General features: G+C 34.2%; 2 protein-coding genes across 2 annotated transcripts; one reads left to right on the top strand and one right to left on the bottom strand.

The window, feature by feature from the left end:
* The first annotated feature begins 1,409 nt into the window (after nucleotides 1–1,409).
* On the top strand, nucleotides 1,410–11,748 carry LOC117911232 (vacuolar-sorting receptor 3-like). The gene is made up of 12 exons (XM_034825521.1): nucleotides 1,410–1,957; nucleotides 4,142–4,834; nucleotides 4,924–5,012; nucleotides 5,165–5,234; nucleotides 5,302–5,385; nucleotides 5,504–5,580; nucleotides 5,658–5,739; nucleotides 7,124–7,206; nucleotides 7,309–7,375; nucleotides 9,499–9,627; nucleotides 9,739–9,848; nucleotides 11,237–11,748. Exons 1-12 carry the CDS (start codon nucleotides 1,630–1,632, stop codon nucleotides 11,333–11,335), a joined length of 1,911 nt encoding a protein of 636 aa, XP_034681412.1. The 5' UTR covers nucleotides 1,410–1,629; the 3' UTR covers nucleotides 11,336–11,748.
* A 2,344-nt stretch (nucleotides 11,749–14,092) lies between these two features.
* Nucleotides 14,093–15,798, bottom strand: LOC117911808 (transcription factor bHLH84-like). The gene is made up of 5 exons (XM_034826231.1): nucleotides 15,183–15,798; nucleotides 14,848–15,096; nucleotides 14,690–14,755; nucleotides 14,527–14,592; nucleotides 14,093–14,429 (listed from the first exon to the last, which is right to left on the bottom strand). Exons 1-5 carry the CDS (start codon nucleotides 15,744–15,746, stop codon nucleotides 14,334–14,336), a joined length of 1,041 nt encoding a protein of 346 aa, XP_034682122.1. The 5' UTR covers nucleotides 15,747–15,798; the 3' UTR covers nucleotides 14,093–14,333.
* Between the last annotated feature and the right edge of the window lie 3,348 nt (nucleotides 15,799–19,146).

Below are 19,146 nucleotides of genomic sequence, written 5' to 3'. Positions count from 1 at the left end.
ACATTATAAGTGATTTTTCAATATTATAAGTGATTTCTTAAAATTTTAAAAGTATTTTCTTAAAAAAAAAAACACTATCAAACATCATAAAATGAAAATATGGATGGATACGAAGGAGAATATCATGTCTTCGAAGGGAATCAAGATAACATTAGGTTTGGATGTTTCAATTTTATTATTACTATTTTTAATTATTATTCAAACAAAATAATAAATATAAAATGGAATGAATTTCTCAATTTTATTATCAATTTTAATATATTATAAGAAAAGTTGAGCATAAATAGAAATTTCTAATAAGAGTGACACTAATAACATAAGTTAATTATATAACTACTGAATAAACAAATAATTGGAACCCAACATGTAGTATGGGGCCATGGGCCGTGGTCATCAAGATTTCATCTCATTTATATAAATATATTTCTTCACGACATAATAAAAAATTTAAAATATGGTGGCACTAGTAGGACAAATATGAGACTCAGGATTCCCTTTTTTTTTTTTCCCAACTTGCGCCACCATATTAATTTCAAGTTTATATATATATAAACGAGAAGGAAAAAGACGATATTAAAACTACTCCAAGTTTAAAAAAAAAATCATAAAATTACCTCTAATCTGTCTATTTTCAGTTCAAAATTCATCTTATTAAAGGTGCATACATTTTAGTGCATCAAATTTATGAAAATAATTTAATTTTATTGACTTTCAGTAAATGTTTAAGGTCCGATTTAGATCAACGTTTAAGAAATCAAAAGGTTTTTTGAAGCGGATAAAAACTTTTATATTTATTTGATTAATTTTGTTCAAACTTCTTATGACTCAAAAAATAAAACAATATGAAAGTGAGTAAAATATTTTTTCTACTAAAAAATTTATTTTAATTTATATAAGAAGTATTTTTATATTTAATAAAAAAAATTAAAATACCTATATTATTTTTTAAAAAAATATTGTGACTTTATCTTGAACTTCAGCTTTAGTTGAAGTTAAAAATATGAAGCTATCCGAAAACGACACTTGGAATCTAATAAATTAAATACTATAATTATATAATAAAATTAATTTTGTAAATGATTTTCAATAATTCAATTTGAGGAAAAAAGACAATCATATTTTTTCACATTTATAAAATGAATCTACCATATATGTCAAAAATACATTTGAATTTGTTCCAAAACATTTAGTTAGACTGTAATTAATCTAAATAATTCTATAATAATGTTTTCTAAACATTAACTTAATTTGACCTCCGAATGTCAGGGAGAGGTAGCCTTCAATCCTTCAATCAATGGCAGCATCACAGTTTCATTTTCACCTTTATTTTATTTTTTATTTTTTATTTTTTTTATTTTTAAAACCATAATTTATAGATATATCTGTATTCCATATCCATACTCTTCAATTCTGAATATGATGATTTTTCTGTCTTAAAGCTCCAAGATACTGAGAGCCCCTCACAAGTCACAACAACAAAAATCATCATCACACCAACATTTCAACGAAAAAGACCAAAACCCAGAAAGGAAAATGCAAAAATAAAACAACCCATCTCGCAATCTGAAGATACAATTTTTTTTTTCTTAAATTTTCTCGGTATCCAATCAAATCCCATCAATATTTTCTATGCAATTTCCGGAAATGGGGCTTCTGAGATCAGTACTGGCACTGTGTCTAGGGTTTGTGGTGGTGTGTCTGGCAGTGGTGCCTCCTGCTGTAGCGAAGTTTGTGGTGGAGAAGAACAGCTTGACGGTGGTATCTCCGGAAAGCATCAAGGGAACGCACGATAGCGCTATTGGGAACTTCGGAATTCCGCAGTATGGGGGGAGTATGGCTGGTACGGCTGTGTATCCCAAGGAAAACACCAAGGGGTGCAAGGGTTTTGATGAGTATGGGATTTCATTCAAGAGCAAGATTGGTGCTCTGCCCAGTTTTGTTGTGGTCGATCGTGGAGGTACCCATGTCTCATATTGGACTAATTTGCTTGTTTTTGGAGTTTTTAGGTTTTTGATGGTTTGTTTTGATTGATTGTGGAATACCCTTTTTGTTAATTTGTCTTTTGTTTGCTCTTTGTGTTGAGATTTCGATTGGTTTACGTTGGTTGATTGAGGTGGTACTTTGTATCATTTTTTTTTTTTTTGGTGCTAATTTGCTTGCTGTTGGCGATCTATGTTGGTTGATTGCCGAAACCCTTTTCGTAGTTTTGGTTAATTATTTTGTTAGTTACACTTTTTTTCTTTGAAATTTGATGGTTTAATTGGCCTTTTTAGATTGATTGAGGGTGCCCTTGTTCATAGTTTTGATTGATTCACTTGTCCATTACTTTCCTCTTTTAAACTTGAGAACATAAAGGGTGTTTGATCAGTTTGGTTGTTTGTTGCTTGTACCTATTGAATTTTTGGGGGCTCAGTTAGACGTTTTGGTTCATTGAGGAGGTACCCTTATACTAGTTTTGATTGATCCATTTATTTTTAGCTCTTCTATTTTTGGCAAAACCCATGCTTTTGCATCAATCTTAGCATCAACATGCAATTTACCTCATTCAAGGCTGAATCTGCAGAAAACTGTATGTTAAAACCAGAACATGGGGGAGAATATGCTGATATCTGATAGTTATACCAAAAGAACTCTTGATTTTCACCTTAACTCTCCAAAAATGTTCATTGTTTCAGTGAATCATTCTTGTTTAGTTTCAAATGACTGGTAGAGATATTTGAAAGATGGGATATATGGGAAAATATATATATATATATATATATATATATATATATATATATATATATATATATATATATTCAAGAAAAGAAGATTATTATGGAGTTGGAGTCGTCGCTTTATCTTAATGAGAGATGGGAGGTGTGGAGTTCTACAACCCTTGGTTGTGAGAAGAGAAGTGAAGGATATTTTGAGCCGGAGAGAAAGTAAGAATTACAATTTTTTAGTTAGATCCCTTTATCGCTCCTACACGAGGGCTTCTAGAGATCCCTTTCCATGGAGTATCATTTGAAGGTCTTGGGTCCTAGTGAGGGTGAGTTTTTTTGCTTGGGAAGTGCCTTGGAACAAAATTATGACTATTGACCAGCTGAAAAGAAGGGGATGGAAGTATACTTTGAGGGCATTGCTTTTGGTGTCTCCTCTTTTCTATTTATACTACTTCTCTTTACCAATCAAAAAAAAAAAAAGGAAAAAAGAAGTGGATGGAATATACTGAATAGGTGCTACTTGTGCAAAGAAAAGAAGGAAACCACTGACCACCTAATCCTGTTTTGTGGCAAGGCTAGAATTGGTTTGCCCATTTTGGTGTGCATTGGGTTATACATTCCTCAGTTAGGAAGAATCTATTAGGTTGGCATGACTCTTTTGTGGGTAAAAGAAGGGAGAAAGTGTGGAGGGCTACCCCCTTATGCTTAATGTGAACTTTATGGAAGGAAAGAAATGGCAGAGCTTTCAATGATGTTGAGCGGTCCAACCAAGCTATTAAATCTTTTTCTTGTATATTTTTGTCTATTGGGCTAGGGTGTATATAGAGGATCATACTTTGCCCACAATTGACCATATAAATTGGTTGTTTGTCAAGTAAGGGGAAGACTTTTTTTTGTCTCCTTATTACCTAGTTTTTTGGGGCATTGTTTGTATACTTTGTGTGTATTGTTTTTGCCGCTTTTAGGTGTTTCTAATGCAAGTCTTTTATTTACCTATCAATATATATATATATATATAGATTATGGTAAAGTTTTCTAACATTGCTATTCATATAGTAGAAAGGTATAGTTAAAATATGAACTCTGTGACATCTGGGACATATTCCTACACTTTACTCAGTTAAAGAAAGTTTATATCTTAAAATATGTTGCCTTATACATCAATATGAGATTAAGCAATTGTAGATGATAATTTATATCTTAAATTATGCTATTGTGCATATTGTTATTTCCATTATTGTAACATCTGATTAACTAATTTGTATATAATACCACAGCCCTTGAAGTTATTTGATGGTTCATATCACCATCAAAGTTATTGAAACTTGCCGCATTTGTTGGTCTCCTGTGATAGTCTAAGCCTTCATCTTATCTGTCATTGCCACACAACAGGAGGAACCCTTTTAACAGATTTAAATATTTGTCTTTCTTTGCAGATTGCTTTTTTGCGTTAAAGGTTTGGAATGCCCAGAATGCAGGTGCTTCTGCAGTGCTTGTTGCAGATAACATTGAGGAAGCACTGATAACCATGGACTCCCCTGAAGAGGATGGTTCATCCTCAAAATATATTGAGAACATAACAATACCATCTGCTCTTATTGAGAAAAGTTTTGGTGAAAAACTGAAGAAAGCAATTACTAGTGGGGAGATGGTTAATGTGAACCTTGATTGGAGAGAAGCTGTTCCGCATCCAGATGATCGTGTGGAGTATCAGTTGTGGACAAACAGCAATGATGAGTGTGGAGTTAAATGTGACATGTTGATGGAATTTGTAAAAGATTTCAAGGGTGCTGCGCAGATACTTGAGAAAGGAGGTTTCACTCAGTTCACACCCCATTATATAACTTGGTACTGCCCTCAGGCATTCACTGTTAGTAAACAGTGCAAGTCCCAATGCATTAATCATGGAAGATATTGTGCTCCTGATCCTGAACAGGATTTTAGCAAAGGCTATGAAGGGAAAGATGTAGTTCTTGAAAACTTAAGGCAACTATGTGTGTTTAGAGTGGCAAATGAGGGCAAAAGGCCCTGGGTGTGGTGGGACTATGTGACTGATTTTCAAATTAGATGTCCCATGAGGAAGAAAAAGTACAACAAGGAATGTGCTGAAACTGTCATCGCATCTCTAGGTAAATAATATATCCTTGCATCCTCTGATTGTAAGGATACCAGTCATATTGATTAATAATTTTTTATTTCTAATGTTGGTTCTGCACAGGGCTTGATAGTAAAAAGATTGAAAAGTGTATGGGAGACCCAAATGCCGATTCTGACAATCCTCTTCTGAAAGAAGAGCAAGATGCTCAAGTAAGCATCTCTTCTTCATATATTTTTTATTTTATTGAAGTGCTTCAGCAACCCTTTTGTTGTTTGTTGGGCTTCTGGCTTTTATACGCATTGTCTTGAGATTGGTTATTCCAGTTCAATCAAACACTGTTTGACAAGAACACTTCCTACAGGTTGGGAAAGGAACAAGAGGCGATGTCACTATATTGCCCACCCTTGTTGTGAACAATAGACAATATCGAGGTTCGTCTTAGTGTTAATGTTTCTTAAAATGTCAGGATGTTTCCCTTCCTAAAACATGTAGTTGCAGGAAAGTTGGAGAAAGGTGCTGTTCTGAAGGCCATTTGTTCTGGTTTTGAGGAAACCACTGAGCCAGATGTTTGTTTGAGTGGTGGTAAGCTTTTACCATAAGTTAGATACTAAGTTCAGTATATCCAAATCTCTTGATTGACTCGCTTACTCATCAGTTTTCCTTCTAATCTATTTTTTTAATGGATTCTTTTTCCTGGCAGATGTGGAGACAAATGAATGCCTGGATAATAATGGTGGTTGCTGGCAAGATAAAACAGCCAACATCACTGCATGCAAGGTAATAACCAAAATTCACTGGGATTACACATGCTTAATTGTTAATGTGCCTATTAACAGTTGCATTTATTTACTCAGGATACATTTCGCGGGAGAGTGTGTGAATGCCCCTTGGTTGATGGTGTGAAGTTTAAGGGAGATGGTTACAGTTCCTGTGAAGGTAAAGTTCACACTTGATATCTTTGTTTGCATAAAATTTAATAAATCTCTTCAAGAAACACCCTTGGCTTTTGCCTATGATCATAATCTAGTGAACACTTATTGAACATGCATGGACACAATTTTCACCTCGTACATGAATTGCTGAAAGATTTTGACAAACATGGGTTTGCCTTGATCATTTGGAGTATTTTTTATAACTTTAATCATTGTTGTGAAGAATATTTTAAAATTAGTTTGTAAAACATTTTTATGAACAAACAATCTTAAGGTTTTCTAGATTAGATAGGGAAAAGCCTTTTGGATTAAGCATGTGTTAATATTTTCTTTTTATAGATTAGATAGAATTTATATTAAGAGGCTCCTAATGGGGAACCTACCACCCAGGTGCACAGCAGGATGCATGAAGCACCCAAAAAAACAAAATGTAAAGAAAATAATAAATGTAATAATAAAGAAATAATATAAAGGAGGGACTTCTTACACATTAAGGACAGCCAAAGCATGAATGAAATCTACAAATGATAGGCTCCCATATCCTACAGATCTCTGGGACCATACAAAGGATAGTTTTTCATCTTTCTTTTCTGTGGAATTTGTGCATTATTTTCTCATTCGCAAATGCCTTCTGATTAGGTTTGCTTCGTCCAAACTTAATTAATTTTGATATATTAGACCTACCAAAGAAAAAAAAAAAAAAAAAACCAGTGAGAAAAGTAGGTTTGTTCTGCATACTTAACTGCAGCTTCTGATGAATTCGTATTCTTGGGATGTGATTCTAAATCAGTATAATAACTAGATTCAATATTTGGTACAGATGATGGGAAAAAAAAATTCTTAAATCCATAACCTTGGTGTGTTGGAAATGAAATAATATCATGTCCTCAACCTTTTGAGCTACACAGTAAAATATGGTCAGGACTCAGAAGATTCTGGAAGATCTGATTTTTACCATGTTAATTAGACTAAGGAATTTCTAAACCGCCCATGCCCCGCCCCCCGCACCCCACCCCCCCCACAACCAAAAAAAAAAAAAACGCTGAAGAAAGTTAATGGATTGAATATTCATAAATCATGGGTATGTGAGGATCCATTACTTGCTACAGCCAAAGTGACAGAGTATTCTTTAACTGGATCTTCCAGCGTGATAGTTTTTGGCTTTTTAATACCTCTTAGTGTGGCCCATCATTTGTTGAAAATTCATGCTTTGAGTTTGAATCCTAGATGCAATAAATGTCATGTTGAAAATTAGGACAGTTCAAGGTTGTTTTTTTTAAATGTTAGATTTTATTTTTATTCTTATTTTTTTGGTCTTGAAATTTTCATGGCCTCAAACATCATGGTCGTAGATTATACTTTACATCCAAGCATCTATTTGCTCGCAGCTAGTGGGCCTGGGAGGTGCAAGATAAACAATGGAGGTTGTTGGTATGACTCCCAAGATGGACAGAGCTTCTCTGCTTGTTTGGTTGGTGATATTGACGGATTTATTTTTATTTATTTATTTATTTATTTTTGTTCTTTCCAACAGATAGATTTGGATGTAAATTCTTCTTTTTACTATCAACAGGATATTGATGGCGGTAAATGTGAGTGTCCTCCAGGGTTTAAAGGTGATGGTGTCAAGAGTTGTAAAGGTAAGAGATGTTGACAGTATTACTGCATGCTATTGTAGGCTTATAGCTATGCTAGGATATATGATTGGTGTTCATAATTGTTAAAGAGCATTATATACATTATGGACCCAAATCCTAAAAGTTTAAGTTTTTAGGAAAATTGGTTATCCAACATAGTATCTTTGTTTGGTGGGAGGTCATGTGTTCAAGCCTCATCACATAATAGTTATTTTCCCAATTTATTTATCCCTTGTGTAAGCCCAAAAAAGGTTGGTTGTGGTTGTTAGCCTATGGGCCCATCTATCTCTCCATCTGCAGGCATGGGGCCACACGTAAGGGAGAGTGTTAAAGAGTATGATGTACATTGTGAACTCAAATCCTATGAGTTTAAGTTTTTAGCAAAATTGGTAGTTCAACAATAATAAAATGGGAAGAGCCCAAGTTTAGTAGGTCACACTAAGTTATATTTTGAAAGAAATCAACATGACTGAATTTGGAATGGAAGAAAATAAGGCCTTACAAAGAGAAGTTTTTGGAACCCATATTTATAGTTTAATGGCTCAGATCTTCTATTTCTTTATAAGTAATTGTAATCCATATGTATATATATACATACATAGATATATATATATATATATATACACACACTTAGTTCTATTTGAGAGAAATCAACATGACTGAATTTGGAATGGTAGAAAATAAGGCCACACGAAGAGAAGTGTTGGAACTTATATTTATATTTTAATGGCTCAGATCTATAATTTTTTTTATAGGTAATTGCAATCCATTTATATGTATATATATAGGCTGAACCCAGTGCAGTGCATAAGGCAGCACCCTGTCTAGAAAACAAAAAGAAATGGAGAACTAAACCTGAGCATTTATCTGCCACCCAACCTATCCAAAAAATTCTTAAAAGGAGCATCTCCTATGCCACCCTCTGGTTGGTTATCTCCTTACATGTTGATTTCATGCACATCCCATACATCATGCATAGTGAGTGTGTGCATGTCTCCCAAGCACTAGCAGCACCTACCTGGCGATGTTCTTTCTCACAGTTAAGCATTCTATCTTCCCATGCTCAGCACTCTTGTTGCACACCCTTCAATTTCCAGCAGAAAACTGACCTCTCTGTTAAATTTCCTGAAAGCAGCTTCACTTCACTTCCTTCCCTAACCTCCAAATAAGACCGACGTGGGGCTGTCACTACCTTGCACCTACCACAGAGTGGGGTTCTTTGCAGCATGGAAATCTCCTTATTGAGGACAAAATCAGGAGCCTGGGGCTTCTGTATGGTCTTCTCATCTGTGTGTCCTTTACTAGGTTCCCACTAAAAATCTGCTACTCAGATTAAGATGACAAATCCCCTTCGACCAGGTTCTCAGGCAGCAGAAAGAAATTCCAGCCTCATTCTTCTCCTTTTTCATCTATATTCTTCTCTATTTTATGATGAACCCAGCTCTGAGCCACACATCCATCTACTTTGGGTGTTGCAACATCTCCACCAACCACCTTGAGGCATATCTTTCTAGGTACATCAATATGCTAAAGCCTCATCTTTCAAACACTACATCTGTATTCAATGAAGGATCACTAGTTTGAAGGTCTTCATTCTGTAGAAGTTACCCTGCACTCCTGCCCTCCTTCTGTTGAGTTTTTCTATTTCCTACCGCTCTGATAATTATTGTTAAGAACATCTGGGTGGTTGCAATTACTGCACCCATTGTATGCAGGTATTTTTCCAGTATAATATGACTTTTCATGCAGTAGTTTGAAACCCAATCCAAGAAGATTGGTCAGAACTAGAAGCATGATTATGGAGCCTTGCATTTAGTTCGTGTGGAACAGTACTCTAGGTAATTCAAAAACAAATGTGGACCTCATGTCTTTTTCTACCTGGATAACCCATTAGGTTCAAATGTTCAATCAATGGATCGACTCCGGATCTCTATTCTTGCTTTTCAGATATTATGTATGGAGAAAGGGATATTAGCTGTTAACACCAATTCAAAATGGATTGAGTAGCCCTTCACTTGAAACTTTCTATTTTCAGTTGAAAGCATGTCAAAGAGAAGTCAAAATTTGTGAACAGAATCCTAATTTGACATTGCTGTTTTTATGTAACTGTTTCTCTTACCTCACAGATGTTGATGAATGCAAAGAAAAGAAAGCCTGTCAGTGCCCTGAATGCAGCTGCAAAAACACATGGGGTAGCTACGAGTGCACTTGCAGTGGGGATCTTTTGTATATCAGGGACCATGATACCTGCATAAGTGAGTTAAACAACCAGAGTTCTATAACCTATCAAACAAAATAGCAACCAGACTTCTGTAAATGTCTGTTTGCACACAAATAATATACTTCCCCTCCATGGTCATGTGCAGGTAAGCGGGCAACTGAAGTGAAATCTGCATGGGCTGCAGTCTGGGTAATTTTGATTGGCTTGGCTATGGCTGGTACTGGAGCATATCTTGTGTACAAATATAGAATAAGGGTAAGCTTGGTGCAATACTTTTCTGTGTGCTGACTTTACTCTGACTGCAGCTTTGGAGCCTTTAGACTGTAGGTGCTAGCATTGGCCTTCACCCTTACTGCACTCATTGCATTTCTTCTTCTTGTTGCTAGCTTTAGACTTTACCATTACTACAGTCGTTGCATGTCCATTGCATTCATCACCGTCATCATCATCTTCTTCCTTCTTCTTCTTCTTCTTGTACTTTTCTTTCTAGCATTGGACTTTACCCTTACTACAGTCATTGCATTTCATCATCATCATCATCATCTTCTTCTTGTACTTCTCTTTCTAGCATTGGACTTTACCCTTACTACAGTCATTGCATTTCATCATCATCATCATCTTCTTCTTCTTCCTGTTAGTATTGGACTTTAACCTTGCTACAGTCATTGCATTTCATCATCTTCTTCTTCTTCTACTTGTGGACTTTACACTTACTGACTGCAGTCACAAGAGCCACATGATGTTGGTAACACAAAAGCTTCTTCTTCTTCATCATCATCATCTTCTTCTTGTTGCTAGCATTGGACTTTACCCTTGCTACAGTCATTGCATGCTTCTTCTTGTTGACTTTACCCTTACTGACTAACTGCAGTCACAAGAGCCACATGATGTTAGTAACACAAAAGCTTCTTCTTCTTGTGTGGGTGTGTCCAAATTTTTTCTTCTGTGGACTTTAACCTTACAGACTAACTGCAGTTACAAGAGCCACATAATGTTGGTAATACAAAAGCTTGTTTTTGTTTGTTGGTAACACAAAAGCTTCTTGTGTGTGGATGTGTCCAAATGCTTCTTCTGTACATGGATTGCTCACACATATATTTCTTCTTCTTGTTTGTCTTCTTCCTGTGTGTGGGTGTATGTTGGTAACTGAAAAACTCTCTATGGGTTGCACATGCACATTATTTCCTTCTTGTAGTACAAGGCCCAAATTTTGTTTTTCCCCCCAATTAATTAATATGGTTACATTACACCTGGGGAATATGCATATACATATAGAAGGGGGATGGCGATGCCATGCATCCTGATAACAACCAAACCTGAGCAACACAAGAGGTCGGAAGTTAGGTTGGGTTGCTTCAGATAGCCCATTTAACCCTGGGGCTCTTAAGTCCTTCAATTGGGCTTCAACCTTAGCCAACCTGCCTAACTTTCAGCTCCAAAAAAGTGTTTCTGGAAGGTAAACCTTCTCTGAAGTAAAATGCTTATGCCCTTTAGAAGGGGGTCACTGTTGTGGATGCTCAACTGGCTGTTTTGATACTTGTGGAATGTTTTAATGAGTTGAGAAATTGCAATGTAAGGTTGACAATATTTGTTGGTTTTGCACTTTTGGATTATTGATTGATGTTTCATGGTTGCTTTTTCAGTCATACATGGACTCGGAGATCAGAGCTATAATGGCACAATACATGCCCCTGGACAGCCAAACGGAAGTCCCAAATCATGTCTCTGAGGATCATGCATGAAAGCAAAAACTCCTTAAATTAATCTAGGATCTTGGAGACTGCTGTGCCGTGGATTTGAGAATAGATATTTATATCTTTGTAAAAATATGTTGGGCAATAAGAAAATGCAGATTAGAAATTGTCCAGTTGTTCATCAAGAATGTAACATGAACAACAGTAGAAATAGGGAATGGGATTTGGGGCCAGTTCTTGAAGGATTGGTGCTGTAGCTTGTGGCAATTTCTGTTCCCATCGTCTGAAAAATATGTTTCCTAACTTGCATGTTAATCTGTAAGCCACGATTGCCTTCTTTCTTAGGCTGAATGCTTTTCATGATTGCAGTTTTGTCAACTTAAAAACGAGAATCACCATTGTTGTTCCCACAGAATACAGTCATGCTTCTTGGTTTTTGAATGAATATGCATGCCATTCAATTGCTGTTTGTTTGATTCCACTGTTGCACTCATCTGTGTGTGTGTGTGTTTTTTTCTCTTTCTGATGAAGATTTTCAACATCTTAACCATGATGAATGGTTCATTTGCTCATTGCTTTCAGCATACTAAGCCTCCAACCCCAAAGAGATACACACATGTTGGATTGTTGATGTAACTAAAAACCCTTGTGATGTTCCTTGAAAGTTGAGTTCCTAACTTACTATCACTATAGATTGTACTTCCAAGGGTTTTGGGGAGGAGCCCAAATTTTGAAACCATTGCTGGAAATGGGTAAATCTGAGATGTACTAAGAAATGCTGCAGACAAGGAATAGGGAGTCCAGCCTACAAAGAAATTAATTGTAGGGTATTTCAAGACAGGACATGACATGTTACATGAGGATTGTTTTTAAAAATAGAAAACAATAATCACTTCCATGTGCAGTGGAAGAAATCTTTTAAACGTACCTTTAAAAAAAATTATGGGTATTAAAAAAAAATCATTACCTTACATTTTAAAAATTATAAAAATAAATTTTAAGAATGAAAGGTAAATTCATACTTTTTGCATAAAAGTTATTTATAATTTTAAAAAATATAAGACAAATTTATACTTTATATAAAAGTCACTGTATTATTACCATTTTAAAAAAAAAAAAATTATGAAGCGTTTTAGAGCACAAATAAATTACTTTTTAAAAAAGATATTATTTATACAAATAGTGATGACAATGGGTCAAGTCATGTTGAGATAAGAAATACTAAAAATTTGTTTAATTTCAACACAACATAACATAACATATATGATCCTATTGGAATGATTATTACATGATCGATTTATTTTACAAATAACACAACACAATCATATTAATAAATGGATTGGATAATTCATTAATATGATCTACAAAAACAATTCTAGCCCATTTAATCATGTTTGAATGATTTAATATAAAATTTGACTCATTTATTACACACAATGAGATTAATAAATGAACTTGATAAAACAATTCTAACCCATCAATACTATGTATTATATAACACATTTAAACTAGTTAATATTTTAAATTTATAAATACATTATTTTAGAATACTTTTTAATTAATTGTAACTTTTAAATATTAATTTTTTAAAATCATTTTATGCTTTATAAAACATAAATTAGTTTTTAAAAATCTTGATTAATTTAGTGCTCTTTCAAATGCCTTTTTTATTTTCTATTTTTGTAAAATTTTATGGATAAAAAAAGGGATAATTGTCTTTTGGACCCAGTTGAGTCCAAAAATTAAGATTTGACTCATAAAAATTGCATAATTGATGGAAATAATATAAAATATGAAGAGACCAATATATCATTCAAAACTATTTTCTATCACAATGTTTGAGAAACTTTTTTATCTTAATATTTTTTTAATAATTATTCTAAAAATTTATTATTTTTAGAAAACTAATTTTTTAAAATATATATATATATATATATATTATTAAAATATATCATTTAAAAAAATAAATTTGACATATTTTTAGTTATTTTTTATATACACAATTTTTAAAATATATATTTTCCAAGATATTTGATTTTTAAATAATAATAACTTATTTTTATTTTTTTGGAAAAAGGTGTATTTTTTCCAAATCACTAAATTATATTAAATTTTATTGAGGTTTGCAAAAGGAATAAAATTTGAATTAATGTTTTTCTACTCTCTTTTTTTCATAGTCAATATCATTTTTTAAAAGATAAATACTTCATATCATTCTTCTCAATTTTCATACTTCCTTTAGGTCTTGGGCTTAAATAGTGAACTTATATGAACCAAGACTTAATTTTTTTTGTCCAACTAGGTCCAAAACACAATTGTCCATATAAAAAAATATCAATACCTTCTATTTTTAAGATTTGAGGCAGTAAAAATCTTTTTATACTTAATTTTTTTAAAATATCATCTTTTTAAGGCAAGTCTCAAAGACTTCATGTGTTTTCTATAGAAGTTACCATCATTTTTCATTTTTTAAAAAAATAAAATAAGAAGTGTATCCAAACATACCTTAATTATTTAATTTTTAATTATAATATTTCTATAATATAAAAATAAATTAATTTTTTATTTTATACTTGTTTATAATTTTATTTAATGTTTTAATTATAAAAGTATTTTTAATTTTAATAATGAAATATATAATTTTTTACTTTATTTATTTTTTTAATTTTTTACCTATATAATATTTATAATTCAATAGACATGGTGCTATACTTCAAATAGTATTCTAACTTCCATTGTGTTAATGGTTTGTCTACATGAATCTCCACACCAACTCAACACCTAGTGCTTCTTGAAACATTAATAAAAAGAAAATGGCCATGGCCAACACTTTATGCTGATCAAACTATGTTCATTGTATTTAGGTGTTACAATAATCAAATACATTTCACTTAGATCAATCATTGCCCAGATGAATATGATAGAACAAATTTAATTTATACCTTATGCAGTATGTTGGTAATTGACTTTGATTTTCCATTTTTTTTTTTTTTATAATTGAATATGAAATCCTAACTGAAAAGTAGGTTCAGGTGACATCCTTCCTTCATTTTCTTGGCATGGCGATCTTCAGATCAAGGCCAATGTCCATTCCATTGTAAGCGAGTGGAGCATACATCCATAGATCATCTGAGCTCAAGAGCTACACAGAGAACATGGAGACCGAAAAATGAGATGATTTTCCGGGGTGTTAATTGAAGTTCAAATGAAAATCTAGTAGGATTTTGTCTTGTACATACCTTGATCTGGAGTTGCAAAAACTTCACGTACTCCACAGCTTCCTCAAGCATTGTGCTGATATCAACCTGTCATGCCGAGAAGGGCGGTTTTCAGGATCATATCAGAATTTGGATTAGGATTAGAAAACCATTACATGCAGAGTTGACATGGAGGACTGCCTACCTTTGTTCCATTTGGGACAAGGTTCTGTAAGATTTTCAGCCTCTCATTGATCCTCTCTCTTCTTTTCTGCAAGAAGATGAACCAATGATCAGTTCTGTGGGGAAAAAGAAAAATCATGGAAACTGGGGAAAATGTGATGGCATTGGTAGGTTTCTTACCCTTGCATAGAGGCTTTGGGGATCAGTGGCTGATCCTCTACTGGCTCTTGCTTTGCCTTTCGAGTTGAGAGCTGCAGACCCTTTTGGGCTTGAACTTGCATTCAGCTCCTGGGAAGCAATGGATTCATCCTCTGAGCTGCAGCTGCTCGAGCTCTGCCCATTGACCACCCCGCCATTGTTGTCTTCCTCATTGTTGCTAGAGACACTCTTCTGGTTTTTCTTCTTCACATTCCTCTTGTTCTTTTGGACCTACATTGTAAAACTACAATGAGAGACCTGCAGAAAATGTAAACACCTCCATAACTAGATATGAAGAACTTTTTCTTTATACTCACATCTCCTGAGTCCCGCATCCTTTTCTTGGAATTCTCTGGCATTTTGTTGTTTTTATCGTCTGTGGCTGATGGCAGTTCTGGCATCTCAGGAAAGTTCCTCCTATATTCTTCCACATTCAAGCAGTACTCATCGCCTTCCATTAGGCTATCAGCAAAGACTTGAACTGCCAAGCTGTTGTTTTTGTCATCCCCAATACAAAAATCCATGGACATGGCACTGTTATTTCCCCCCAAAACTTGTTGAGAATCACTCAGATAGTAGTTCCCTTGACTTGAATTTGGAAAAAGAGAACTACTACCACCACTATAACTACTACTCCCTTGTGAAAAACAATATAGATTAGTGTTAGCAGCATCTGAAGAACAATACAAACTCTTATTCACTGATTCATGGCCAGCTTCCCAGAAGGCGGATGGAATGCCCAGGCTTGACCCTCCATCAAGCTCATTAGGAAATGATGAATAATTACCCAACAACTGAGCCATGAACTCAGCCTCCTCAGTGGTGTACATTCCACTAAGAGAGCCCCATTCTCCCTCTGAAATGGCTCCAACAGGCTCCATCTTCTGTCTTACAAGTGGAGGAGAGTTTGTTGGGTGTTTTGAAGTAGTAATAGAAGCACGATTTGGTCGATGCTTGGAGGGGAGAATGGATTAAGAGACATATTTATACCAAACACCTATGAAGAATGTCACAGATGATTAGCTTCATTCACATAACATGATTACAATACTTAATTCCCAATGATTAACATGCAAAAAAATTCAAAAATTCTCTGAGACTGATTCACACAAAGTCCGTAATGGGGCCAAGAACAACTCATGCCGGGACCAAGCTCAGGCAATCATGGAATAAAATAATGCAACCTTTCAGCAGCTTTAAACGCCTTGTGGCTTAGCCAGAAAACAGGAGGGATGAGTAACTGATAAATTGCTAATTAAGTATCCAAACAGACCATCATATTAAAATGAGAGTGAGATTTGGGGCAGGGGGAGGAGAATCACACCTGGCAGTAGAGAGAACGTGGGAGTCTTCTTCAATATCATAAACTCATAGAATTTGTGTTAAGTGAATGAAGATGATGTAGCTCAAGGACGGCGAGAGATCGTGGAGCTGAGTCTGACATTCTCATTACTATCTGGAAGCCTGGCATCAGACATAATATCTTCCAACTTAGATCCTTGTCCCCATTCTCATCTCAAACTACAGCCTCAACAAAATTTCTAAGTCTCGGGATTCGACTAACGTGACAGTGACATTTTTCTTTTAAAACAATTTTACAGGTTTTAGTATGCTATCAAAGTTATAATTAAGTAAAGATCTCGAGTTTGAGTCTCGCATGTTGGATGAAATAATCAGAGAAAGTGTTTGGTAGAAGTAAAACATTGAGTATAGGGTAGAATGATAGGGCAGTGGATTAGCATTGCTATAATTAAAAAGGTTGAATGGGGAGATACTGGTGTCAGAGTGGAAGTAAATAAAAAAATAACATGTTGTGGCAGCTCTGTTGGGAGCTTAGCTAGAATGAAATCTAATGATTGGATTAGTATTGGGGCCATTAGCTAAACATGGCACCTCCATGACTCGTATTACATTTGCATGAATGCCACAATCTTGGATGAAGGGCCTCTCCAATGGTGACACTTGCCTCTTCTTCAATGCTCTTTTGACGATGAGGTGGTGTTGGGGTGGCAATTTGTGTTAGCGGATGGAGCATTCATCTAACTACGCCAATTCAAACACAACACGAATAATAATTGGATTAAAAGCATAAATTCAAATACGACATACCTATTAGATAGGTAACATGTCATATAATCTATTTGACAATTAGGTTTTATTCAATAATCAAATCAATAAGATCAATATGATATGTTGATTATAATCAAGTTAATCAATTCAATTATTAAATTAATTAATTCGAATGAAATTCTTGTTACATGGATTGATGAAAAAACTTGCTTATAAGAACATGATTCATCCTATATAGATATTGTTTAATTGAAATATTACAAGACAAAGACGTCTCTCATAGGTTGAATAAATAGAAGTCTCATCAATGTTAATGTTCAACTTTAATATCACTTATAACAATTCGTTATTATTTTTTTTAGAGTTAATAAACTAAACTCTCACAGTTTTATAACACTTATGCATAATTAAGAAAAATTCATACATATATAATATTAGAAAATATTTTTTCTTATATGATATGACATCATATTAAACTAGTTATATAAATCAATACGAATTTAATCTAAATATGATTATACTCAAATTAGATTAAAAAAACATTCCACGCCCCCTCACAGACCAAACAACCCCCACGTCGGACACTTAATCGTCAATCGGACAAACACTACTCATAGGACCAAAATAAATAAATCCCCACACTAGACACTCAATCGTTTATATATTATTCACTTTAAGTTCAAAAGATTTTCACGGTTTTAAAATATGTTTACTTAGTTAAAAGAAGTACGAGAGAAACTTTCTCCCAACAAGGGGCACCACACTATTTTTCTTAACAAATTAAGGGAAAAAATAAAATAAAACAAAAGCGACAAAAATGTGCTTCATAGGGAAGAAAGAAAATATTTTCACATTAATTACTTTTATTTTTAATTTTCCCAAGCCTCCCATATCTCTAATTATCAAATCCTTCTTCAGTCGAGCTCTACCTGAAAAGGAAACTCTAGATTTCCTGAAAAGGAAACAGAGAAACACACCAACCCTTCGTCTCTCAATCTCTACCTGAGATTCCGGCAAGGTTGGCAGTTCATTGAAATTTATGCCGGCCATAGAGATTAGAAACTAAAACCCCATGTATTAAAAATGGGAGAGAGGAATAAAATCAGGCAAAAGCAATAAACTTTGAAACCCTAACTGAAAAAAAAATGGAGATATCGTTGAAGCATGAGAGAATAAAGAAGAGAAAGAAATGATAGGCCAGGCCAGGCCAGGCCTGCACGACCCTTCTAGGGGGTAAAGAGCTGTCAATTGGCTGGTTCCCGACCCCCTCCCCCCGCCCCCATTAATCCTTTCGAGATTCCAAGAGCTTTTATGCCATAAATTTTATTTGTTTATGGTGTGCCTCCCGGATTCGGACACGCTTTTCCTCCACTTCAATGCCACGCCATCCTCCCATTTCCACCCGATAAGTCATGTTGGGAAGATGTTAGGAATTTTTTTTGGGCTCGAATCAAGATATGAAAAATGCGATCCATCATCTCTCCACCAATGAAGGAAAATAAAAGTTGGTCTTAGTTTATAAATTTATTCTTTACCTTAGTCTCATTTTCGTCTTAAATTAGGTCAATTAAGGACAAAAATTTCCTTCGATCCCAATTCTTGCTCACACAAAAAAATGTTGATTAGTTTGATTAAGGATGAAACTATCAAATTAGAGATCGAAGAAAGCTTTAAAAGAAAAAAATAATAATAATATTCAATTGTGATTTAAGGGTATCGATAAAATTTAATATTTATTACTTAATTATTTTAAGTTAAATTATACTTAAATTATTCACTTAAAATTTCTTATTTAATTTTTACTTATTAAGGTTATTTAATAAAATTAACTTAAAATTTGTTCTAAATCATCAAATTAATATATATCTTTATAATATTTAATCATATTGTTAAGTTATTTTACTTAATATATTTAATTTAATTAATGCATTAAATTAAGTTATTAAGTTGATTTACGAACACCCACTTAATTTGGACAAAACTTCAATCATGATTAGCCACTATCAATTATGGAGGGGTTTTAACTTTTGGTTACAATCATGGTCATTGTAGGGACCCCTCCCCCTAATGACACATGGCGCGCATCGCTATCCGGAGCAACTCCATCCGGACTCTCCAAGAGGACACGTGGCGCGCTCCCCTATCCGGACTCCCTCAGGGAGAAGCACACGGCACTCGCGAACATCACACCCGGACAATAGCACATCCTAT

The sequence above is a fragment of the Vitis riparia genome, chromosome 3 (genome assembly GCF_004353265.1).
Source record: "Vitis riparia cultivar Riparia Gloire de Montpellier isolate 1030 chromosome 3, EGFV_Vit.rip_1.0, whole genome shotgun sequence".
NCBI lineage: Eukaryota > Viridiplantae > Streptophyta > Magnoliopsida > Vitales > Vitaceae > Vitis > Vitis riparia.
Note: the sequence above shows the minus strand (reverse complement) of the source record. Positions and strands in the feature narration are given on the sequence as shown.